Here is a 27,264-nt window from a genome sequence, read left to right as displayed (position 1 = left end):
TGGAGATACTCAGCAGGTCAGGCAGCATCTGTGAAGAGATAGACAGAGTTAACATTTCAGGTTGATGACATTTCGTCAGAACTGGAAAAAAGCAGGAAATGAAACAGATTTTTAAGCAAGTGTAGGGGCTGGGAAAGGGGGGAGGGGATGAAAGAACAAAAGGGAAGGTCTGTGGATGGAAGGCAGGAGAGACATCAAGAGATATTCAAGGCAAAAGGAGATGGTAATGGGACAGGTTATGAAACAAAGGATGGCTCTAGATGAAGTGTGAATTGCGCTGGCAGAATGAAAGACAGCTGCCATGTGGGAGAGAAGAAAAGAAGGCACAAACAAAAAGTGTGGATAAAAAATATATATGATAGGGGCCGAGGCACGTATATTTAGACAACACCTTTAATGTCAAAATGTCCCACGGCAATTTACAGAATAATAATAAATCTTAAGTGGGAGATGGGGGGGGGTGGTGGGAAGCGGATTGGGGATGGAATCAGCGGAGGTTCTGGCAGACTCCAATAATGAGGTTCTCGGCCTTCCTGTTGTGACTGAAAGACTTCTGCTAATGTTGGAACCTTGGATGAGGAAAAAAAGACTACAATCAGATCTAGATGCGATGGGGCAACGGGCCCACATCTAGCAGATGACAATTAATTAATGTAGATAAATGTAGTGTTATGCACATGGTAGGGCTAACAGCAAGCACGTGTATGCCATACAGGGTTCTAGTCGTTTGAGTGGGAAAGAGACCTAGGTGTCATAGTGCATAGTTCACAACCAGTGCCATGAGGCTATAGCAAAACCAAATAGAGTATTGGAATGTATTGCCAGGACAATCAAAGCAAGAAAGCACTTTAGTGTCCTTATAATATAGTATAGTATGAGACCTTGGTTAGGCCTCTATTTAGAATACTTTGCCCAGTTTGGTCACCTCACATGCTGGGAGATATAGAAGCCCCGGAAAAGGTTCAGAGGACGACCACTAGATAGATATCTAGTTTAGAGGCCCTCAGTTACATGATAGGCTTAGAGAGCTCGGTCTTCTTACTCTAGAAAAGCATAGACTTCGAGGTGAGTTGATTGAGGCCCTTAAAATAATGAAAGGATTAGATTTGATCCATGTCGATAGACTATGAGTTAGATAGATCAGGGAGAATCAGGGCATGTCTGTAAAGTTACATAAACATAGAACTAGTTTAGATGTCAGGAGGTTTTTCTTTTCGAAAAAGGGTCATCGACCTTTAGAACAAGTTGCCAGCTCATGCAGTGAGTGCTGATTCATTGCAAATGTTCAAAGAGAGCTGAACACGTTCCTGTGTGTGACTGATATCACAGTGTATAATAGGTAGGTGAGGCGTTGGGTGATGTGCCTCATGGTAACTGTGGTTTATTGGATCTCGTTTTGGTCACCTTCGGGGATCAAGGAGGAATTGCACATAATTTATTTTCCTGAATTGGCCTAGGGTTTATCTTTAATCTGTTTTTTGTGCTCCCTGGTGAACAGTGGTCAGCCAGTGGCTCAATTGGTAGCACCCTCACCTCTGAGTCACAAGGTTGTGGGTTCAAGTCCCGCTCCAGAGACTTGAGCACAAAAATCTAAGCTGACACTCCAATGCAGTACTGAGGGTGTGCTACACTGTCAGAGGTGTTGTCTTTCAGATGAGATGTTAAACTGAGGCTGCACCTACTCTCTCAGGCAGGTGTAAAAGATCTCATGGCACTATTTCGAAGAAGAGCAGGGGAGTTATCCCCGGTGTCCTGGCAATATTTATCCCTCAAAAAAAAAGATTATTTGGTCATTATCACATTGCTGTTCATGGGAGCTTGCTGTGTGCAAATTGGCTGCCGTGTTTCCTACATTACAACAGTGACTACACTTCAAAAAGTTTTTCATTGTCTGTAAAGCGCTTTGGGATGTCTGGTGGCCATGAAAGGTGCTACATCAAAGCAAGTCTTTCTTTTCTCCCAGGAGATTGTGTGGCTGCTGGTGGGTGAGGAGCATTGGGGGCGATGAAGCTGGGTTGTTCTATGGGACAGGCTCAATGGACTGCCGGCTATCCACTGTTTTTATATGTTCATAAGACACTCCTTCACACACACACACACACACATCTCTCTTTCACTTTTATGCACACATCCCTGTCTCATGCTCTTTATTGTGTAGAAGGTGAGAGCAGATCCTGGGTAAAATCTCCAGTGCGTGATCTTTATAAACAGTTGGTAGAAACTACTCAGGTACCCATCCATTTAATCCCCTGAGGAAAAGTTCTACATTTTTTCTTTCTTGAACCCCAAAGGTAAATCAAAACCATTGAACCCTGCATTCTATATTGTATATCCCAGACCAATTACCTTCCTTGATAGCACATTTTCAGTGACGCAAAGTTCATCAAGTCCAAACATTGCTTGACCATCTCTATTTGCTATTTATCATTATAATCATTGGTTTACTATGACTAAATAAGTCAAGCTTTATTTTTATTACAGGGACTGCAAGATTTTTACCAATGTCTTGTGGATCGTGTTTTTCCATGAAAATTGCAAACCAATGGTTTCACTTATAACCCTCAACCCCAATTTTTATCAGACATTCATCCAGCTATCTTTTTCACGGTGTTAAGCATTAGCTGCTGTAGTTGGGAATCTGTTCCACATGTTCACTATTGTAGGGGAAAAGATCTGTCCAATTCAAAGTCTTGTTTGAAACTTGTTAATCTTCTACTCCTGCCTTGTAGTTTAATGCAGATCCAAATTAAATATTCTGATGTCTCAATGGATAACTGATGTAGTGCTAAGACACACAGGCTAGAGCGTCTCAGCTTCAACCCCCCGCACCGGGTTACCCGATTTAAACTGGGGCCGCAGTTGAGGTGCAACATTTGGGTCTGAGTGCCCCATAAATGGGAAAAAGCAGCTAGGATTCCAATTCCTGATGCCTCTCAAGTGACCTCTGCTAGAAAATGCCCCAGCGGATATCAGATGAAGGCAGGAATGGGGTTCGGCTGTGACACCCTCAGTGGTGGGAAAGCCTCCCAAAACTCACCGCCTAGATCCACACGTGAAGAATGGTCACTCGGGTGAGGGAACGGATTTTCAATATGAATCAGCCTTCAGGGGAAATGAGGGGGGGAAACTTGAAATGTCCTGCTGTTTCCCTGACTGACTTCAGATCTCACCGCCTCTGATCGAGATGGTTTTTGTTCCTCGCAGATCTGCTCAGCATACTCGATCTTCAAACGCTGGCTGAGGCGACAGGCTGCACCACTCAGTTGCGGTCGGTAACTTGCTCCAGTTCCTGCCTACTGAACAAATATCGAACCATAACTGGCCTCTGCAATAACAGGTACTGCACCAGCAGAAGGAACAATTAGGTTGGTGGAATAACAACAGAAAACACTGGAAAAACTCAGCAGGCCAGGACAGCATCCATGGAGAGAGAAACAGAGTTAACGTTTCAGGTCGATGACCTTTCATCAGAACTGGAAAAAAGCAGGAAATGGAAAGCAGGTTTAGGGGCTGGGAAAAGAAGGAGGGGATGAAAGAACAAAAGGGAAGGTCAGTGATAGGATAGAAAGCAGGAGAGATTAAGAGACATTAAGAGATATTCAAAGCGAGAGGAGGTGACCGCTTTGCAGAACACCTCCGTTCAGTCTGTAAGGGGGACCCCGAGCTCCTGGTCGCCTGTCACTTTAATTCACCGCCCCATTCCCACTCGGACCTCACCGTCCTTGGCCTCTTGCATTGTTCCATGGAAGCTCAGCGTAAGCTCGAGGAACAGCACCTCATCTTTCGATTAGGCACTCTACAGCCCTCTGGACTCGACATGGAGTTCAACAATTTCAGATCATAACCTCGGCCCCCATCACATATATATATTTTCTTCTTTTTTTTTCCTTCTTCCCTCCCACATGGCAGCTGTCCTTCATTCTGCGAGCACAATTCACACTGCATCTAGAGCCATCCTTTGTTTCTTAACCTGTCCCATTACCACCTCCTCTTGCCTTGAATGTCTCTCAATGTCTCTCAATCTCTCCTGCTTTCTATCCTATCACTGACCTTCCCTTTTGTTCTTTCAACCCCCCCCCCCCTTTCCCCAGCCCCTAAACCTGCTTTCCATTTCCTGCTTTTTTCCAGTTCTGACGAAAGGCCATTGACCTGAAACGTTAACTCTGTTTCTCTCTCCACGGATGCTGCCCTGGCCTGCTGAGCTTTTCCAGCATTTTCTGTTGTTATTTTGGATTTCCAGCATCCGCAGTATTTTGCTATCGAGTTAGGTTGGTGGTGTTGTCAGATGTGTTTGTTGCCAGGTCAGTCCGCCAGTCATGTGATGCTTAGGAGCTTCTTTTTAAATTGCTAAACTCGGGTGAAAGCCAAGGCCATGGCGCAGGACACTAGTAGGGTTGAAAAGAGTAAGAGAGGTGAAGAAGTAGTGATTAGGCGACACCAAGCTTAGCTTTTAAAAGCCTGTAAGGAAATAAGGATTCTCACAGTTTTGAGGGGGAGGGCTTATTTTTCCAGGGAAAGCAGTAGCAAGCAGTTCCCTGCATGGACTCCCTGCCTGGTTTACTTTAAGAAGGAAAACCATCAATAATCTTGATTCCGATGCGGGACTTCAGGTAGTCAACTGCTGACCTTAGCGCAGTACTGAGGGAGCCCTGTACTGTCGAAGGTTTCGCCATTTGGGTGAGATATTAAACTGAGGCCCTGTCTGCCTATTCAGGTGGACATTTTAAAAAGTCCCATGGACCCTTTTCCAAGAAGAGCAAGGAGTTCTCCCAGAAGTAATTCATTAGTTGTGAAGCACTTTGGGACATCCTGAAAACATGAAAGGTGCTATAAAAATGCAAGTTGTATTTTTTCTTATTTAATTCACAGCAGCCATGTGATTTAAGGAATTGGCAGGGAGCCATTGAAAGATCCCAAAGGTGACAGGATAGCAAATGGCCATGGGATAAAAAATGCGCTGAGTGAATTCTTCTGTTCTTTGTTCTTGAAGGAGGCCATGGCCAGTCTTCCCAGCACAGAAGTTGAATTTCCAGGGAGGGAGGATGAGGCACAGTGCCCACGTTATTTGAACAAGAAACAACTCTCAGGTGGATAGAAAGAAAGACTTGCATTTATATAGTGCCTTTCACGATCACAGGATGTCCCAAAGCGCTTTACAGCCAATGGAGTACTTTTTTTCAAGTGTAGGAATGTTGTAATATAGGAAACGCAGCAGCCAATTTGCACACAGCAAGCTCCAACAAACAGCAATGTGATAATGAGCAGATAATCTGTTTGTGATGTTGATTGAGGAATAAATCCCGTGCTCTTCTTCGAAATAGTGCCAAGGGAGCTTTTACATCCACCTGAGAGAGCAGACAGGACCTCGGTTTAATGTCTCATCTGAAAGACAGCACCTCCAACAGTGCAGCACTCCCTCAGTACTGTACTGGAGTGTCAGCCTAGATTTTTGTGCTTAAGTAACTGGAGTGGGACTTGAACCCACAGCCTTCTGACTCAGAGGCGAACGTGCTACCCACTTTTTTTTTAATACTTTATTGAACATTAAGAACATTTACAACATCTTGATCATTTCATTGTATGATACAAATCAATTCAGGCGCTCTGCACAGCCATTCCGCCACCACATTTTAACATCAAAACCTGAAGTTTAATTTGGCTCCTGTAACATATATTAATCGACTGTACTTTAAAAATTGGTTGCAAAATGTTGTGTCGGTACCTTTTTTACCTAGACACAATTAGAACTCAGAACTCAGAGATATCAAACATGAAGTGCTTTATTCAAAGGGAAAGGGAAGTTCTGGAGAGTTCCGAACAAAGAGAGCTAAACTTAACCAAGAGAACACCCAACCATTTATCTGCTGTGACAGCGCCACCACAGGTGGGAGGAGAACACACAATACATAACATATTCCTCCCCTCTTAAATGGAAGGTCCACATTATTCCTCAACAGGTAAGTTACTTTCAATGCACTCAACTAACCAAGGGTAGAGGTAGCCTGCCTCAAACCCTGACTTTAACCTGGGGTTTATTCTGCCCCAGTCTTGTGGGTAAGTCGATAAGCCTACAGATCCAAGCGTCTTGGAGGCCGCCGCTCTCTGACAGGATACCGGCGGTCATCGCTGGCTTCCACAGCAGTAGGCATTGACACAGGCCTAGATGGAGAAGGTGCCTGTGTCAGTCGAAAGTCAGGAGTTTGCACAGGTGGAACAGTCTCTTTGACTTCCTGTGTTGGAGAAGAGCACTGTGGCAAAGGATGCTGGTTTGCGGTATCTTCCGGAAACAGTTCAGGCCAACCAGCCGTCTGTGGCTGTCTCTGCTCCTAGCAACAGTTGATCTGTGTGTCTTCTCCAGACGACGTCCTCAGCAGTCTCAACCGTGTAAGACACAGGGCCCGTCTGCGCGATCACCGTAGCAGGAACCCATTTCGGTCCAGTGTTGTAGTTTCGAGATAGGACGTGCTCTCCCGGATGAAACCGTCTCTCCTTGGCTCTTTTCTCTCTCTTTTCAACTTGAGCTTGTTGTTGACAATGGACAACCTGCTCTGCCCTTGGAGGTTTGAGTAAGTCCAAACTTGTTTGCAACTGCCTCTTCATCATGAGCGAAGCGGGGGAAGTTCTGGTTGTGGCATGCGGCTCGTTCCTGTAGGACAACAGGAACCTGTTCAGACGTTGGTGGATTGAGTCCTGACCTTGCGATGCCTTCAAGGCGTGCTTCAAAGTTTGCACGAACCTTTCTGCCTGGCCGTTAGTAGAGGGATGATAGGGCGCAGACCTGATGTGTCGGACACCATTCACATGCAGGAAGGTTGCAAACTCCTGTGATACAAATTGTGGACCGTTGTCACTTACGAGTTGTTCCAGTGAGCCATAACGGCTGAACATCTCACCAAGTTTCTCAATTGTTTTCTCTGCCGTGGTAGACCTCATCACAGCGACCTCCGGCCACTTGCTATGAGCGTCCACAACCACCATAAACATCTTCTCTTCGAAAGGACCGGCGAAGTCCACATGTACTCGCTGCCACACTTCTGCAGGCCAATCCCAGGGGTGTAGGGTTGCCAGCTGTGGAACATTCCGGACCCTTTGACATGGGGAACATGTTTTGGCTTTCTCCTCAATATTCCCATCGAGACCTGGCCACCAGAAGTAGCTTCTTGCCATTTCCTTCATCCGAACCATCCCACTGTGGCCTGTATGAAGTTGTTGCAGTATAGGTTCCCTCAGAGGTGGCGGAATGATGACACGGCGTCCCCAAAGAAGACAACCTGCCTGGACGGAGAGCTCATTTCTTTTTGAAACGTAAGGTTTCAAACTAGGAGAAACTCCTATAGCTCTCCCTCGAATGACATCGTCCATTACCTCAGACAGGACTGGATCGTTGCGGGTGTACCTTCGCACCTGAACTGCCGTGACAGGTGCTCCCTCCACTTGTCTAAAGTAGGAGATGTCTATCTGACGAGGCTCTGCGGGAGTAACAGGCAAGGGTAGCCTCGAGAGACCGTCTGCGTTGCCGTGCAAGTCTGATTTGCGATATTTGATGTCGTATGTGTGTCCTGACAACAGTAAAGCCCACCTTTGCATCCCGCTTGAAGTCAATGGACGGTGGTCTGTCAGGAGCGTGAACCTTCTCCCAAACAGGTACTGATGAAATTTTCGAATTCCAAAAACGATTCCCAAGGCCTCGCGCTCGATCTGCGCATAGTTACTCTCGGCCTTGTTCAAGGTGCGTGATGCGAAGGCGATAGGTTTTTCTTCACCCGAAGGCATGATGTGGGATATGACTGCTCCCACACCATATGGTGATGCATCACATGCTAGCTGCATGGGTAGCTTTGGGTCGAAGTGTGTCAGGACCTCCGATTTCAGCAATGCTTTCTTTGCTTGGGCGAAGGCTTCGTTGCACAGTTCAGTCCATTTCCATGTTTTGCCTTGACATAGCAACTGATGTAACGGCTTCAGCAATGTTGCTAAGTCTGGAATAAACTTCCCATAGTAGTTAAGTAGCCCCAGAAATGAACGTAACTGGCTCACATTCTGGGGTGCTGGGGCCTCCACGATCACCTTAACCTTTGACAGCGCCTTATGCAGGCCAGTAGCGTCAATCACATGCCCCGGTACTCAACTGAAGACTGAAAGAATTCACATTTGTCTTTACGAACTCTGAGTCCGTACTCTTTCAGTCGTTGTAGTGTCGCATCCAAGATCAGAAGATGATCCTCCTCATTTGTCCCAGTGACAAGGATGTTGTCCAGGTAGCACTGGACTCCTGGCAGTCCACTCAAAATCTGATCCATTGCCCTTTGGAATAGAGCAGGGGCCGACGTAATTCCCAATGGAAGGCGGCAGTACCTGCATAGCCCCTTATGTGTCACAATTGTCAGCAGCTCCTTTGATTTGTCAGCGACATGCATTTGTAGATAAGCCTGGCATAAGTCTATTTTGCTGAACCTTTGCCCTCCGGCCAGGCCCGTAAAAAGATCATCATTGAGGGGAAGAGGGTATTGTTCCGCAGACAGCACCGGGTTAATAGTCACTTTAAAATCCCCGCAGATTCGAACAGATCCATCCTTTTTCAGGACAGAAACAATGGGTGTGGCCCATTTGCTCACACTCACAGGCTCCAGGACTCCATTCTCGACTAAGGCCTCCAAGTTAGCCTCAACTTTTGGCCTAATTGCATAGTGTACAGGTCGGGCTTTGTGAAACTTCGGCTTGCTGTCAGGTTTAATGTCCAGTCTCACGCTAATCTTTTTCATGCTCCCAAGTTCCCCATTGAAGAGTTCTGCATGTTTGTTTAACACTGCAGTCAGACCTGACTCCCCTTTTGACATCATGTGGACTGCAGCCCAGTCCAGCGTGATTTTCTCTAGCCACGTACGTCCCAATAGCGATGGGTAATTTCCCTTTACCACATATAGTGGCAGTTTCACAGTCTGTCCGTTCAATTTAACTGTCACCTCAATGGTGCCTCTCATGGCCACAGGTTCGCCGGTATATGTCTTTAGCACAATGTTTGTTGGCTGAAGGGTAAGATGCTTTAGCATTTTGTTGTAGACAGTGTCTGAAACAAGGGACACAGCCGCGCCTGTGTCCACCTCCATCCGCACTGATTGTCCCTCCACCAGTGGTGACACCCAGTAGCCATTTGAATCACCTGCAACCGTCAGTATGTGCACCTCTTCCTCCTCAGAGGTGTCGCTCCCCTCTGTTTTGCTTGTTCCATCATACTGCACTGAATGAACACTCTTTTTCCTCTCTTGTCCAAATACAGATATTTTGCTTCCATGCTTCCCAGCTCTGTCTGTTCTTTTTTTACCTCTACAGGCACGTTCAATGTGACCCTTTTTGCCACAATTTTGGTATTCCAGCTCCGTACACCAGCAGTCATTAGCACGATGGCCCGTTTTCCCACAACGGTAACATGTGCCGTTCCGCGCACCTTTAGGCTCAGACGGCACCTTGTGAACTCTCCCTGTTGAACTCAACTGGTGAGCCTCCTTTTCCGCCATCTCCATGGAGACACTAACTTCAATGGCCTTTTCAAGAGTAAGGTTGTCCTCAGTAAGAAGGCGCTTCTGTGTGGCTGCACTTTGCAGACCACACACAAGTCTGTCTCTAATGGTGTCATTCAGCACCTCCTTGAACTCGCAGTGTTCTGACAACCTTTTTAAAGCAGCAATAAACATCGTCACTGATTCCCCCTCCTCTTGATTCGTTTGTGAAATCTAAATCTCTCAGCAATAACCAGAGATTTTGGTGAAATATGTGCTCCAAGAATTTCCACTAGTTGCTTATATGTTTTAGTTCCTGGCTTATCTGGCTGCACAAGGCTGTGAAGTAAATTGAATGTCTTCGGCCCCATTACACTCAAAAAAGTAGGCACGACCTTTTCGTTTGCCACCACATTCGCCAAAACAAAATGGTCAAAACGTTCCGTATAAGCGCTCCATTGCTCCACATTTTCATCAAAATCACCGATGTTTCCTAATATAGTAGCCATCTCACGTTTCAAATTCAAATTTCTGTTTACTCACTACACCCGTAACGTTAATGTGATGCTGCAATCTCTGTTCCGAGTGTTTTGTAGTCGAAAACAAGAAAGTTCCCACAGTGCAGATTCATCCGATCCTCGTCGCCACTTTGTTGTGTCGGTACCTTTCTGTGGTGTATGTAACCTGTTCCACCTTAAGAGAACTTAAGCCTGGTCCACCTTAAGAAAGGTACTACTTTCTTTGGCTGCTGTATACGTAATACCGGTGGTGACCACACCGGTATATAAGCACAGTGTAATAATATTGTATTCAGTATAGTCCGACCTCCAACCAGTAAAGACCTGTTGAATTTACTCTTGTGGTCTGTGTAGTAATTCTCACTATAACACACAGACTTAACAGTGGCGACGAGTCCGATTCTTACCCTGCTGCAGTAATTTCCACGGCGACTTCGTCCACAGACAGGACGTCGAAGAGAGGTTTCCACCCTCATCACCTACGGGAAGACACGTCGAGCGGCAGGCATCGAGCAACCGGAGTGCAGAAGACATCCTGACCTCGAAGCCTCCATCAGCAACTGTCAGCTTCTTCTACTACCTCGTGGTGGGTAAGCCGGGCAGCGACGCGACAGAAAGTCAACCGCGTTGGCTGTACAGACGGGGCTGGGAAGACGGAGGAATAAGGGCGGAGAGGTCGATCGCGACCAGAGATAAGGGCCGCATTCGGGCTAAAGGCGCAGCGTCTGGGGAAACTGAAGGCGCGAGAGCCGCGGTGAAGCGGAGACAGCGTCGGGGGACGGGTGAAGACCGCCAAGCGCGGGAAAACCGCCATTTTGTGGGCGGAGGACGACGGCAAGAGCGGGAAGCCGCCATCTTAGATAACATTAAAAATCCGATAAATTGCTACGATGCCTAAACATGGGAACATTGATGCCTTCGACAGTGATATAGAAGACTGGGCTATGTATGTAGAACGCATACAAAACTATTGTAAGGCAAATAAAATTCCTGAGACAGATAAAGCACTAACATTACTAAACTTAATGGGTGCAAAGACATACGGGCAATTGAAACACCTGTTATCACCAGATGAACCGGCGGATAAGACGTTCGAACAGATTGTTACTGTCCTAAAAAATCATCTTAACCCCACGCCGCTGATGCTAGCGGAACGATTTAAATTTTACGATAGAAGACAGCTGCAAAATGAAAGCAATGCTGAATATTTGATGGAATTACGTAAGCTAGCAAAATATTGTCAGTTTGGAACGGGACTGACAGAGGCACTTCGAGATAGATTTGTGTGTGGTTTATTTAAACAGGATACACAAAGGCGACTGCTCGAGGAGAATGAGCTGTCTCTCGAGAAGGCGGTCACTATGGCAGCAGCACACGAGGCCGCAGCGAGAGGCACGGCAGTAATGCAGCTACGGCCACCGGAACTCGGTACAAACAAATTGGGTTTGAGTTCTGTCAAATGTTATCGTTGTGGGAAGACAACGCACGATCAGAACCAGTGTTGGTTTAAAAACCAAGAATGCAGAACGTGTGGCAGGCTTGGCCACATAGCTAAAGTATGCCGGTCAGGAAAGAAGACCAGCAATAAAAAGTCACCGCAAGGAAAATATGCAAAGGTACACAAGGTGACAAAGAACAGTTTGACTGAACAGAAGTCAGATTCAGACGCTAGCAGTAATGAACTGGATAGCTTAAGAATACACAACGTTGGTAAGGATACAGACCTCCAGACAATTTGGGTCACTCTTAAGATAGCAGGAGTCCAAGTAAAAATGGAATTGGACACTGGATCGGCATTGACGGTCATGAATAAGAAAGATTACAGAAGGTTATTCCAACATATTCCCTTACAGGATACGGAGATTATATTGAAAACGTACACGGGGCAAAGAGTGTACCCCATCGGAAAAATAGAGGTAGAAGTGGTCCACAAGGGCGAAGGAAGCCAAGTAATGGACTTATATGTGCTACCTGAAGGAGGTCCACCACTACTAGGACGGGAGTGGATTAGGAAAATGAATATGGACTGGCACTCCTTGAAAGCACTAACGGTAGATTCCGGGGAAACAGCTGTCAAACCTAAACGATTGTCCAGAATATTGGATGAGGCTAAAGAGGTGTTCCAGCCGGGACTGGGAACACTGAGAGGAATTACGGCAAACATCAAGATTGATGAACATGCACAACCAAAATTTTTTAAAGCCAGACCGGTACCCTATGCAATACGACCTGCAGTTGAAGCGGAGCTGGAAGCACTAGAACGTTCAGGGGTACTGTCTAAAGTAGATTGGAGTGAGTGGGCTACACCCATTGTTCCCGTTATGAAACGTCCTGCGAACAATAAGCCAGGAGATCCAGGGAAGGTTCGCATCTGTGGAGATTTCAAGATCACCGTTAGTCCGGTGCTTCACACGGTGCAGTATCCGCTTCCACGGATTGAGGATATTTTTGCTTCACTGTCTGGCGGGAAACACTTCACCAAGATAGACCTGGCACAGGCGTACTTGCAGATGGAGGTTGAAGAAGAGTCACGCCAATACCTCACGATCAACACGCATCGAGGGTTGTACCGGTACAATAGGCTGGTTTTTGGTGTGGCATCGGCTCCAGCAATTTGGCAGAGGGCCATGGAGCAGGTATTACAGGGAATTCCAGGCACACAATGTTACCTGGACGACATTCTGATCACAGGTGATGGTGATGAACAGCATCTCGCTAACTTGGAACTGGTGCTCAACAGACTGAAAGAGTATGGACTTAGAGTAAATCGGCAGAAATGTGAGTTCTTCCAGAAGCGGATCTCATACTGTGGTCATGTCATTGACCGGGAGGGGCTTCATAAGTCTCCTGACAAGATAGCGGCAGTTGTAAAGGCTCCCGCTCCGGAGAATGTCTCTCAGTTGAGGTCGTTTCTAGGATTAATTAACTACTACCATAAATTTCTGCCAAATCTATCCACGGTGCTGCATCCGTTGAACGCTCTTTTACAGAAAGGGGTACCATGGGACTGGGGCGAAAACTGTAAGAAGGCATTTCGCAAAAGCAAAGAATTGATCACCTCAGAGGAAGTGTTGGCTCACTTCAACCCGACACTGCCTATTCGGTTGGTTTGTGATGCTTCTCCATATGGTATTGGGGCAGTACTCTCACATAAATTGCCAAATGGCACGGAAAGGCCAGTCGCGTTTGCATCCAGATCATTGACCTCCGCTGAGCGCAACTATGCGCAGATCGATAGGGAGGCCCTTAGCCTTGTATGGGGAGTGAAGAAGTTTAATCATTACCTACAGGGCCAAAAATTCACACTGCTGATGGACCATCAACCGTTGGTGTCCATTTTTAACCCTAAGAAGGGTGTTTCGGTGATGACAGCACAGCGTCTCCAGAGATGGTCTCTTTTCTTAGGGGCACATCAATATCAGATAGAATTCAAAGGTACGAAACAGCATGGCAATGCTGATGGCCTGTCACGCCTGCCACTACCTGAAGATGAAGACACGACGGAAGTTGACCCTGTTGAGTTATTTCTTTCGACCATTATTGAGTGTTTACCTGTCACCAACGCAAGTATTGAAAGAGAAACCAGGAACGACCCGACACTGTCCAGAGTCTACGAGGTGACAGTGAAAGGATGGCCAACACGGGGTGATCCTCTGTTACCGGCATTCTCGGCAAGGCGAGACCAGCTGTCCGTCTGCCATGGTACTTTGATGTACGGGACAAGAGTGATTATTCCTCCCAAGTTAAGGGAAAGAGTTTTAAAAGAACTACATGAAGGTCATCTGGGGGGAGTTAAAATGAAAAGTCTTGCTAGGGCTTACGTATGGTGGCCGGGTATTGACCAACAGATTGAGGAGTTAACGAAAAGCTGCGCTGGGTGTCAAAAAGTGCAAAATGCACCTCCGCTAGCACCGCTACACCCATGGGAATGGCCTTCAGCCCCATGGCAACGCGCACACATTGACTTTGCTGGTCCATTCATGGACTCCATGTTCCTAATCGCGGTGGACGCACATTCCAAATGGCCAGAAGTCATCAAGATGAATACCACTACTTCAGAAAAGACAATTGCGGTGTTGAGAACAATATTCGCAAGGAACGGATTGCCAGAACAGATCTGTTCGGACAACGGACCACAGTTTGTATCGGAAGAATTCCAACAATTTTTAAAGAAGAATGGAGTTAAACATTATACCTCTGCCCCATATCATCCGGCGACTAACGGGTTGGCTGAAAGATTTGTCCAGACATTCAAAAAGGCTATTAAGGCCATGAATGATGATCAGATTCCGCTGCAACACAAGGTCGATAAGTTCCTGATGTCATATAGAAACGCCGATCATGCCGTGACTAACCAAAGTCCTGCTATGATGTTTTATAACAGGAGGTTGCGGTCCAAGTTGGACTTGTTAAAACCAAATGTGCGGAGGGAAGTGGAAAACAAACAGTTTCGGCATATTAACAGCAAGACCACTCGAACTTTCGACGTAGGACAACCAGTGATGGCAAGGGGCTATGGAAACGACAAATGGCAGTCCGGAACAATCCGGGCCAGACAAGGACCTCTGATGTACACCGTAGATATTGGTCATAATGTGATAAGGCGTCATGCGGATCAACTGGTAGAGTCGAGAGCAAGGGTCGAACCCATGGTTGTGACAGAGACAGCTGTGGAAGACGTTCATGAACCTGAAGCATCTACCTCAGCCGAGAATGTATTTGATGATGATGACACCCAATACATTGGCAACCAACTAGAGGAGGCACCTCAACAACAAGAATCAGAGACCACTGAAAGGTGTTATCCAAGCCGAATCAGAAAGCCTCCTGAGAGACTGAACCTTTGAACTGTTATACCTGAAGTTATATATGTATATATGTTATGTTTATTTGGGGATATGACTGTTAAGCTAAAAAGGGAGGATTGTGGTGTATGTAACCTGTTCCACCTTAAGAGAACTTAAGCCTGGTCCACCTTAAGAAAGGTACTACTTTCTTTGGCTGCTGTATACGTAATACCGGTGGTGACCACACCGGTATATAAGCACAGTGTAATAATATTGTATTCAGTATAGTCCGACCTCCAACCAGTAAAGACCTGTTGAGTTTACTCTTGTGGTCTGTGTAGTAATTCTCACTATAACACACAGACTTAACACTTTCTACCTAGACACAATTAGAACTCAGAACCCAGAGATTCAAACATGAAGTGCTTTATTCAGGAAGGAAAGGAAAGTTCTGGAGCGTTCCAAACAACGAGAGCTAAACTTAACCAAGAGAACACCCAACCATGTATCTGCTGTGACAGCGCCACCACAGGTGGGAGGAGAACACACAATACATAACATATAGGATGTTTTTTTTGTTGCTAACACAGCTTTTCTGGTCTCTGCATGTTGAAGGAAATGCCCCTACTTTACTCGGATCAGTTTTTATAGCCGTAGCATGACACCTCATTACCACACAAAATCTCAAGCCTTCACTTCAAGCATGATACTGCAGTACAACTGAGCTGTGGTCACTCACTGGGAACCCCAGTGGAGCATGAGAAATTTGACTCTCTGCTGATTTTTAATCTGCAAATGTGGATAAGCAGACTCTGAATCTAAAACATTGACTGTCTCTGTAAAAGGTGGACGCTTGGCAAGCGTGCTGATATTTTTCAAATAACGGCGACCTTTGAAATAGTTGGTCCTTTGCCACAACAGTTTATACCAAGATGCTTGGTATTCAGGTTTGATCCCTGGTCTGTATTAAATGAGCTCATCTCGACTGGAGCTGTCATGAGAGGCTACAGTTGGCCCCGTGTCCCTGAGCTGGACAAGGGGAAAAAATCTGTCGGACTCCACTTGTGATTGTGATCCAGCAACTGCTGGAAAGTACATGTATGTGGGCGCTGGGCTAGAACAGGATCAGGCTTCACCATGATTCCTCCGCTATACCTTCCCAAGGCCCATGCATGAAGAATGGTCACTTTAGCAAAGTACCAGAAGGCTTCTGGTTCCTAGCACAATTTTTAGGAGAGAAGAGGAGGAAATGGGGAAACAATTAAAGGGGAGGGGAAACAAATATAATTTAATTAACTGCACATTGATCCCAGATATAGATACAGATTCATCCGCTCCTCGTCGCCACTTTGTTGTGTCGGTAGCTTTTTTACCTAGACACAATTAGAACTCAGAGATTCAAACATGAAGTGCTTTATTCGAAGGGAAAGGGAAGTTCTGGAGAGTTCTGAACAAAGAGAGCTAAACTTAACCAAGAGAACACCCAACCATTTATCTGCTGTGACAGCGCCACCACAGGTGGGAGGAGAACACACAATACATAACATAAAATACTATCCTTAAATTCCTTTCTGAATAAAACATCGACAGAGCCTTATAATGATCTTTTAGCTTATATTTAAAATACTCTTTTAGATTGATTCTCCTCCCCTTAAAAAAGAGCATTCCTTCTTTGCACAATCACGAATCTAGCCAAACTGAACATTAAATTAATTGCCGCTCCGCTAGACTCGGGCAGACTCTCCTGCAACCCCCATCTCAAAATTGAGTCCCACGGGATTCCCATTCTCACTCTTCGGTCCCCACCCAGCAAAAAAGCTTCACACAACTGTCGAACATAGTACTTAAAGTAATTTAACGGCAGACATAACACCAGTAAATGGAACAGAGTCTCATCCCGTGTCCCACACACTGGGCAAGTTGCCGCCTCCACTCGCCCAATCTTGCACAAGACCATCATGGTAAAAATCCGGTTATGAGCCAATTTGAAATCCAGTTCAATCCACTCTGGACATTTAAAATTCGCCCACACTCCCTTCCAAATCCCGTTGAAGTCCAGCTGTGGCTATATACTCTGCCAAAACCCCTGACCAGCAGGTGTCTTGAATCTCCATTCTCTAAATACCTCATAGAAATCTCGAGTATTACAGTTGTCAAATTGGACCAACTTTCCCCCTTTCTCCAGTACAAAGCTTGGAAAAGCAGGACGCATTTTACTTCCTTTGGAGATTTCCGCATTTATTTCTTCCATCCAATCCTGTGGCATTGCCCTCACAATCTTCTCACACATAATTCCTATTGCTTTTTCCTCTACCTCCTGATCCTCCTCCCACACCATGTCCCTCACTATCGCTTCCGGCAACCAACCTGGAATCACCTTGTATAATACATCTTTCACAGATATAATCCCAGCTTTTATAAAAGCTTGATTAAATAAAACCTCTCCTTCGATGTTGACCCACCTGTTCAAAAATAAGGGCTGTTCTAAAAATTCCTCAGCCCCCTCGGGCATAAACTGCACACCTTTTTAAAAATTGGGCCCAAGTCTCTACAACCCCCCTTATAAAACCTAGGGAGAAGTTTAATCGATTTCAAAAACATATTATTGTATTCCATATACAATATCCCCTGCCCTCCTATCCCACTTCGTTTAAAAAAATGCTCAAAACAACTCTTCCAAAAACTTGTATTTGACTTCTGAAGAAATCTCTTCACCCATTTGATTCTAAAGGATTTTTTCTTCAAATCAATATCTGGGAAATTGAGTCCTCCCTGATTTCTCCATCCAATGATGGTATTGTAAGCAACCAAGGCTGGTTTCCCTTCCCATAAAAACCTCACACAAGCCTCTCGGATGGACTTTTCCACCCACTCAGAAACATCCTGCACCGTCAATAAGTACCATAGCTTAGATAGCAGGAGGGCAGACACCACTGTCGCTCTTCCTTGCACTTTCAACCACCTTCTTTCCCATCTTCCCAAAATCTTTTAAATTTTCATAACCTTCGGTTCCCAATTTAATCGATCCACTTCATCCCTGTCTTTCTTGCACCCCATATGCACCCCCAGAACTTCCAAAACCTCCACCACCTTAAAGGGACATTCCCCCCTACCCCTCCCTGCAACCAGGCATTGGGACTTACTATAATTCACTCTGGCCCCTGAAGCTCTACAATATTCCTCCACTACATCCATAGCTTTCCTCACTGACTCCCCATTTCTCAATGTTAAGGTTGTGTCATCTGCATATTGGTGTATCACCGACACCAGCCCAGAACTGGGGACCACAATCCCAACTACACCTTGTTTCTTTCGCATCATGTAACCTAATGGTTCTGCTACCAATGTGTACAACAATGGGGACAGGGGACAACCCTGCCTCACTGATCTCTGTATCAGAAAATATTTGGATAAAAAACCATTACATTTAACACAGCTAAATATGTTTGAATAAAAAATCCTTATCCACTGAATGAAATTTTCCTTGAAACCAAATGCTTCCAAAACCTTCAATAAAAACTCATGAGAGACCCTATCAAAAGCTTTCTCTTGATCTATCTTTAATACATAAGCCTCCCTCCCACTCTCTTCCATGAGCTCTATCGCATCTCGGATTGAGACCACAGAGTCTGCGATGTCCTGGCCTATGACTCCATAGGACTAAGAGGGCCAAACTATCTGCGGTAACACCTCCTTCAAACGATTTGCCATAACCCTCGCCAAGATCTTATAATCCACATTTAATAATGTGATGGGCCTCCAATTCTTCAGATCCCGTCTATCCCCTTTATTTTTATATAAGCTAAGCTTATGATCCCTCTCCTCATAGATGGGGCCAGGCTTCCCTCAATTTTAATTTCCTTTAAAGCTTCTAAGAGCAATGGACTTAAAATCTCGCAAAATTCTTTATAAAATTCTGCACTTAGTCCATCGGACCCTGGGCTTTTCCCCCCCTTCATTCCACTTATTGCTACTTTTATTTCCGCTAATCCTACTTATTTGTCACACATGCTTCTCTCATCCTCCTTTAAACCCTCTTCAATAAAAGCAGTAACCTTCTCCATCGCCAAATTGGAAATGTCTTCTTTAGTATATAACTCTTGATAAAAGCTGCTAGCCGCCTTTAAAATCTTCCCACTTTCATGAATGATCTTCTCCCCAACCTTCAACTCTTCAGTTAACGATAATCTCTGTCGCAGCTTTTCTTGCTCTAGAAAATATCTAGTGCATCTTTTGCCCTCCAATGCATCTCTAGCCTTTGCATGGAGAATGGCCCCCTTGCATTTTTCAGCTTGCAGTAATTCCCACTCTTCCTTTAGCACCCGGAACTTAGTCTCCGCTCCCTTATCCCCTCCGTCAACTGCTTTACAGACATCCGTAAACCTTTTATTTATATTCTCTTCTTGATGCTGGTTAGCTGCCGCCCTCTTTTTCCCATAATGTACCGAAAAAACTTTTACCTCATATTTGAAATTATCCCACCAAACGCTTCTTTCTTTCAAGAACAAAGGTTCCTTCCGAGCATCCTTTATTATATTTATAATCCCTTCTTTATAAGCAACTTCTTTCAGGTATTGATTGTTTAAAATCCACACCCCTGAACCGATCTTAACTCTGCTGTTCCTAATTCTAAGAACCAAAGCCGAGTGATCACTAAAAAATACTTTTTTATAATAAATCTCCATCACCTCAGAACTTAACCCTTCCCGCATTAACACAAAATCTATTTGGCTCTGTTTTAAAACATCACCCACCCAACCTGATCTGGAGAACTCCCTTTTTATGGGGTTCCGGTCCCTCCATAAGGATTTTCCACCTCTGCCGCTTCAGTGAATAACCCCCGAAAAAACTTGCGACACTTGCAATGGTCGTTCGGTGCATAGATATTAAAGAGATCGCAATTAAATCCCTCCATTTTTACCCTTAGCCGTAAAAATCTCCCCTCAGCGTCCTTGTCCATCAAGGCAACGTTCTCTTTTATGGACGGACTCACCAAAACAGCCACCCCTCTACAGTTATTGTTTGCACAACTCGCAAACACCTCTCCCTTCCAAACCTTCTGAACTCTTTCTAGGATATCCTCATCCCAAAAGGTTTCTTGCAGACCCAACAAGTCCGTACCTTTAAAACCCTGCGCAACAACTGCTGCAATTTCTTCTCGCCCCTCAGTCCGTTCACATTAATCGAGACCAATGTAATCATGGCTCCAAAGAAGGGAAGTATGCCTGATAATCTCCCCATCATTTAATCTCTGGCCCTTCCCTCCTCACATGCTCCTTCCCAACTTCTTGGGCAGCTGTTGCTTTTTCCTGCAGCCTCCGACTCTTTTTCCCCTCCTGTTTAAACTTTCCCTGCTGTTTCAGCCTCTTCCTTGCATTAAGTTTGGGCCCAGGAGCTGCCCTGCCTCCCTCCTTCTGCCCCTCACTAACCTTTCCCTTTCCACATGATGCCACCCCATCCCCGACTTCCATGTCTCTGTCCCCCTCTAATTCACACTCAAGCTCTTCTGCAACCCCCTGTGCCTGCTCCCCGTCCGATACATAATCCTGCTCCCCGTCAGATACTTCATCTCCCATAGAGAGTCTTCCTGCTATCGCAGTTTCTCCCACTGTGCCGCTCCCTTCGACCACATCTCCACCTCTGACCCTTGCACCCTGTTCCCTCTCTCCACGGGACAATGGCGCACCTAAATTGTTCCCTTCTGACGTCTCTATCTCGCCGATCCGATCCTGCTGTCCCTTTAAGGCTCCTGCCTCTTGCTCCCTCTCCCCGTCCTGCCCCCTCCCGCTCACCAAGATATCCGACTCCCCGCCTCTCCCCGGAGCACCCACATCCACCACACACCCCGCTCCCGCCTCCTCTCCTCCCGCAGCCACCAGACTCCCCGGGGGAGCCAAACTGCACTAAGGCTCAAGTCTGCACTCGACCCTTGCTGCCCGCTGCTGTCTTTGTTCCCCTCCACAGCACTCAGCGTGTTTTCCGCCATCTCCATCCCGTCCTCCGCTCCGCCATCCTCTGCCTCTTCCTGTGCTCCTTTCTCCTTCATTTTACCGGCTGTGTCCTCCGACTGCACCGCTCCTCCGGCCATTCCACTCTCATCTCCTTCTCCTTCTCCCATCTCCTCATCACTCATATTGCTCCCTTCTGCCACACACTCACAGCGGGTGGGGCCTTTGTGACACACCCCACAGCTCTCCGCCTTGCAGCTCCGAGCGATATGTCCTGACTCACCGCAATTGTAACAATACAAATCTGGACAGTTTCTTACGAGATGGTCATGTCCCAGACAATAGTAGCACACTTTACTTGGTTATCATGCAGCACACGAAAGTACTGCACTCCTTCCAGTGTCTCGAACTTCATACTGTACGGCAAAGACCTCACCCCCTCTGGGAAGCGCACCTTTACATACCAGGTTCCATCTGCTACCCATGTTCCCGGATAGTACCTCCTCTTTATTTCAGAACAGATTTTAATGTCCCACAACTCCAACTTTTTGCTCAGCACTTCATCCTCAATGTACACTGGCAAGTTCAAAAATGAAACCATCACCTCCTCTGAATATAGCAGAGTAACCTCCAAGAATTTCTCACCAACTTTCAGACTGAGTAGCAGTTTTTCCACCTCCTCACAGCCACTGACCGTCACCTCAAATCCCACATTTGGCTTTGGTCGGCAGGCAAAGCAGTTTCCCTCGCCACAGTCCTCATGAACCACCTGGATTATATCCCAGGCTCGAATCTTCTTAACTTCACACTGCATCACCACCGTATTTTCTTTACCAAACCTCCTGAGGTCCCGGCCCAAATCTTTGGGCCTTTTTTTTCCCCTTTCCACCACAGTTTCTTCCCTAATAAAATTCCTCTCGGGAATATTGTCCTCTGAGGGGCCCGGCACTCCGGACCCCTCAGCAGCCATCTGGCTGTTTTTTATGGGCCAAAAAGGCCCTAAAACCTGAAAACAACACCCCAAAACCCTCCACCAACTTTTTACAAAACTCCCTCCAACACCCAGCTGCAATTAGGCAACCAGTAACACCTGGCTCACTCCTAGCCCCTCCCACCTGGAGAGTGCTACCCACTGAGCCACGGCTGACAGATAGCTCTTAGCAGACCAGGGATAGCCTCCGAGTCCATGGCTGCTGATCCTCTGCAAAGCTCTCTAACAGCACAGTCTCCTGAAAGCTGACCATTTTCTTCACTGTAGAACAGAGCACAAGGTGCATTGGGTGTGCAGGCCTGTCCACTGATTTTCTGACATGTGCTCACTGCCACTGGAGCCTTGCAGTATCTGGGCTGGAGGTCTGGTCTACTATTTGCCAACCTAGCGTATGACTTACTGACCTTACCAGCTGCTTAGATGCCATAAATATCATAGCATAACAAAGCTGAGATTTCACAATGACCCAGAATTTGTGATGGGCAATAACAGCAAATGAATCGTGTTCGCTGTTATTACTCCTTTGAAACTGACCGCAACTTCAGGATGTAGCGCATGTGCATCCTAACGCGGAAATCCTGAAGTTGCGGTCAGTCATTCACTGCTCCGACACTGACTGCTCTGTGCCTCCCCACCCCCCACAGCCGGCAATCAGTGTAATCAGGGAAATCAGGGAAACTGCTGAAAACTTGGGCTTTTCCGCCGTAATATCGCTGTTAAATACCCCATTAAAAGTTAGACCTTGTTGGATAAGATGTTACTGGGGTTTTAACAGCATATTGACTGCTAAACAAACATTATGGCCCTGTAAAACTAATTTTAATTTTGTGGAGTGTCAAATTGCTCCATTATAAAATTTTCAATTTTTAAGAAACATAAAAAAAAATTATATTTTTTAAAAGTTTGTTCATCTTTATTTCAGGTTTAGCTTCTCCCTATGTGAGAGCCCCAATCTCTGTTTTCCTCTCTATAACATTTTGAAAAAGTCAGAATAAAAGCAACTTCTTCACTTCCTGGTTCGCAGTCTGAGAATTCAGCATTGTGATTGGCTGCTTAGACAGCTTGTTGCCGTCACAGCAGCATCACACTAGGGATTTCCACTATACTACACTGACCTCAATTGCACATCGAAAAAGGCAAACTTCTCGCCACAGAGATCACGAGATCTTTGTGGGCAGCTTTCTTCGGGACCAGCGGCAAACGCCTATGCTTCGCCGCTGACCGCAAATTCTGGGCCATTAGCTCTTGCCGTGTGTTGATTAACAAGTACGTATAAGTATGTCCCCATTAATAGACGTGTTACTTTGCAAATGTAGTTTGTTCCCAGAGATTGTGAGGAGGCAGCATTACCATTAACTCTACCCTCAGTTACAGTTCTCCAAACATCTGCTCATCACAAATGAATGACAATTCAATCTGTTTTCTCTGACTCTAGACAGCATTCCCAGTGGGGAGCGGCTAACGTCCCATATGTTCGATGGCTACCTCCGGAGTATGATGATGGGTTCTCACTTCCAAAAGGATGGGTCGAAACCAAGGCATATAATGGGTTCCCCTTACCACTGGTATGTAGCGGGGCAGGCTGAGGTGAGGTGGGTGTTTAGAGGTGATCGTGCTGTAACAGAAGCGAGAAAGATTTTTGAGCTTAACGATTCTCTTGGTTATTTCCAGGCCAGGACGGTGTCGACTGCAATCCTGTACACCTGCAACGAGAACATTTCTCTGGACAGCAGTTACGCCCACATTTTGGTAGAATGGGGGCAGTGGATTGACCACGACATGGACCTGACGCCACAAAGTGCCAGCACCTCTTCCTTTATCGACAGCAGTGACTGTTCATCATCGTGTCACAACAAAAGCCCATGCTTCCCAATACAGGCAAGTATCTGCCCTGCATCACACCTATTTTTCACTTTGCTTCCCGGCTGCCCCTGAATCATTTTTGATCGCTGCTGTAGCTTTGATGTGATATTTGAACTCTCGTCCATTGTCTGATTAGACCCGGATGTTTTGCAGATCCCGGATGATGACCCGCGTGCCTGTGACAGCGAGAGGTGCATGCCGTTCTTCCGCTCAGCGCCAGCATGTGGTAGCGGTGAGTCTGGAATCTTCACAGGAGAGCTCCGTCCCAGGGAGCAACTAAACAGCATCACTTCCCTCGTGGATGCCAGCATGGTTTACGGGAGCACAGACTCCCTGGCACGGAAACTGAGAAACCTTACCAATGATCTCGGGTACCTGGCGATTAACCAGGAGTATTCGGACAATGGTCTAGCCTACCTACCCTTCATGAGCAAGAAGCTTCAAAACCCCTGCGCGCTGACCAGAGACCACTCCCTCAGCGCAAACAAGTCAGACATTGCATGTTTCCTGGCAGGTAAATCCACAACAGGGCATGAGTACCACAAACTTATCATTGTAATGTGAAAGGGAGAGGGACTAAAAGTAGAGATACGCCATTGTATTTGAAAGATATTTAATAATACCGGGAGGAGAGGAGGAGGAGAAAATATGTACAACAGCTGTGTTTCACAACACAGAGACTTGAATCTCCATCACTGATGACACAAAGAATTCGAGATTGATTTATGAAAGAAAATAGAGGCTTTATTAAGCAGAAATTCAAGATATGAATATGTACAGAACTGGGTAGTAAAGTCTCATGTAACCATAAAAAGTTGGGTCCAGTGTTTTCTGCAGAAATGCCATTCTGTGATTCTTTGCCCTATTCTCGTCCTTGATTCCTCAGTTCCTGGCAGATTCCCATGTTCCTTCTCAAGTTCCTTCCAAAATTGTTTCTTTCTACCATCTCGTGCCAACCTTCTTAAAAGGTCCTTAAAAAGATACCTTGAAGCAACCATTCTTTGCCCTTTATTCTGTGATGTAACTACTCTCCTTTCTCCTGAACTACGTAACCTTCTCTTCAAAGTTCTTTCTTGATCATTAACCACCCAGGTGGCTCTTCTGTATCACCTCTTTCTTCAAGAACTTTATTTAATGCTGTCCTCCTGATTCTTTTAGGTCTTTTCTCCCCTTGTTCTTTCAGTCCAGGGATTCAAAGGCATTTCTCCCTGCATTTCTAGATCTGCCAAGTGTCATTCATAAGGAGTGACAGTTCCTTATTTTGAATACATTACTGGCTTGGTGCCTTCACCCTGCAAATATATTTAAATGTAAGCTGTGTCATTGCTGTTGATTGAGAATGTATCTCTTAAACTTTGGCCAATGTTGGCAGTTCTTTTGCCTAATTTTCATACACAAATTTGCAGCTTCTCTTTCTTTCCTTCCTTTAACTCTTACCTGGGTAGCAGCACTACCATTGCTGGTGCTCTAGGTGTAGAGGCCAGTTTGTGGAGATACCACCCTCTATGTTTCTAGGTTAAGATTTTGATAGATAACTATAGGACTAAATTGATGCCAAAATGTCATCTCCTAATCACAGAAGATTAGCATAAAAAGGATGGGGGGGTGGAGGGGGAAAACTAGCAGTTAACAATACATGACCATTACATGAGGCAAGACTCAGGCGATGGATGTGAGCAGCACTTTTATCAGGTCAGGCCAGAACGGATTGGAGTCGGAACTAGCTCTTTGTAAATTTGAAAACTTCAACTTGCATCCCACTGTCAGAAATTAGATTTCCTGCTTGAAGATAACGGTACAGAGTTACCCAAGAACCTTTACGCCCATAGGCCTGAAAATAAGGCCCAAAGAATTTATAACTATAAATAATGCAAATTGTTTTATACTTTTTGGAAACTTGTGTGTGAATATTAGTGTTGGGGAATTGCACACTTTCCATTTGAGGCACTGACTGTCAACACCCCAGCACCAAGCACACCCAGGTCAGGAATAACCAGGGCCTATAGAATATTTCAGTAACTTTTAAGGCCAGTTTCTGCACCAATCCCATCCAAATTCTGCAGCACTGCAGCAACAGAATAGACACTCTGCAGCAAGACCGCCCAGTTTCTGCAATACTTGAGAATTTGAACTCCATGCAATTTTTAAATTTTCTTTTACTATGCAGGAGATTCCCGAGCAAACGAACATTTAGGGATGCAGGCACTACACACTATCTTCTTACGAGAGCACAACCAAATAGTGACAGAACTACACCAGCTGAACCCGCACTGGAGTGGAGAGACCCTGTACCAGGAGGCACGGAAAATCATGGGAGCCTACCACCAGGTAAGGGAGAGGATTGGTATTGGCGAGATAGGTATCCCTTTACATTTCAAGAAATTTCTTTAACGCTTTTACTAAGCTCTCTATAGTCCATGCACCAATTCCGTCCAAGATTGTAGCTATGTGAGCTTCTTCAATGCTTACGTCTAAGCTGCTCTTGAACCAGGCCTTTAAGAGGTGCCTGAGAACTGCCTCAGTGAAGACGCTTCCTCCAATGCCAAATACAACATATTTGTAGCTAATGATCATGACAAGACTGCATTGCAAATCTGTTTTCCAACTGACTAGCCACAGTTTCTGTGCCAATGAATAGAATTACGTGATTCATCATATAAAAGTTGTGTAAACCTAACTGAAACAAAATAACAACACTTACATTTACGTAATGTCTGTCGTAACATTCTGTACCAGAAGCATAATTGCCAACTATCTGTGGTTTTGGGGTGGGGTGGGGCGGGACATGTGCACCATAAGAGAGAGCAGCTCCTTTCAGTGGGCCGGAGCGGGGTTTCCGGCCCATGTCCGATGAAGTTACGGCAGTGGGAGCAGCTCCTAGGAAATTCTGAGCCATTGTTCCTTAAACTAAGATGGGTACAGAGAATTTTTACCAGAAAATCAGAATGTAGTAGATTTCATCACAGTTAACCAAGAAATATTCAAAATGAAGAAGTCACATAGGCAACGAACACGACATATCATAAGAAAGCAAAAGAAGTTCCAGAAACATTTGTTATTTTAAGTGTAGTTTTATTAGGGGCTAGGAACTCTTCTTTACACCTTTGAACAAACTTGTTCTCCTATGACATGTTGCAAAGTGCTTCACTCAATGCCTGCCCAAAAAATTACATATTTTTTGATTACAGTATTCAGTAGGAGTGAACTCAATAAATGAGTGTATGGGGCTACAGAATAAACAAATCTATCCGTCAGCCAGGTTCCAGAGCTTTCCGGTCTTCATTTGCAAAGCCTACCATGGTAAACATGATGCCTTTACTGTTAAGAACCATGTTTTTAATTGCCAATATTCCCTGGAGTTGCCTTTTTAATCAACCTGGCTGTTGGCACGAATATAAAAGTTAAGCTTGTGTGGAAGTTGCATTTGAGGTACTGCAGATAAAAGGCGATTGTGTCAGCACCTTTTCCCTGCAACAAAGGAAAGGCTTGAGAAAACAGTACATCCAGTCTACAATTAGTTCACTCAATTGTGACCACATTTAGCTTGTAAAACAAGCATAGTAATAGGAACGGACGTAAATGCAACTGATTTTCTTATGGGCCAAAGTGGCTATTAAAATGGTTGGTTGCTATTGATAAGTCTCATCAAAGCCTGTAATT

The 27,264-nt window shown here is 45.5% G+C and overlaps 1 protein-coding gene across 1 annotated transcript in view; it reads left to right on the top strand.

Annotated features, from left to right (window-relative positions):
* Positions 1-27,264, top strand: part of LOC147106703 (eosinophil peroxidase-like) — a 124,370-nt gene that overhangs the window by 30,654 nt on the left and 66,452 nt on the right. Inside the window, exons 5-9 of the mRNA XM_086008504.1 lie at positions 3,205-3,337; positions 23,177-23,306; positions 23,413-23,619; positions 23,758-24,118; positions 25,772-25,932. Of these exons, the coding sequence (XP_085864630.1) occupies positions 3,205-3,337; positions 23,177-23,306; positions 23,413-23,619; positions 23,758-24,118; positions 25,772-25,932 (992 nt within the window). The remainder of the gene's footprint in view (positions 1-3,204; positions 3,338-23,176; positions 23,307-23,412; positions 23,620-23,757; positions 24,119-25,771; positions 25,933-27,264) is intronic.

This window comes from Somniosus microcephalus, chromosome 15 (genome assembly GCF_052327205.1).
Source record: "Somniosus microcephalus isolate GS21.2 chromosome 15, FLI_Smic_1.0, whole genome shotgun sequence".
Lineage (NCBI taxonomy): Eukaryota > Metazoa > Chordata > Chondrichthyes > Squaliformes > Somniosidae > Somniosus > Somniosus microcephalus.
This window is presented reverse-complemented; position numbering and strand designations above follow the sequence as displayed.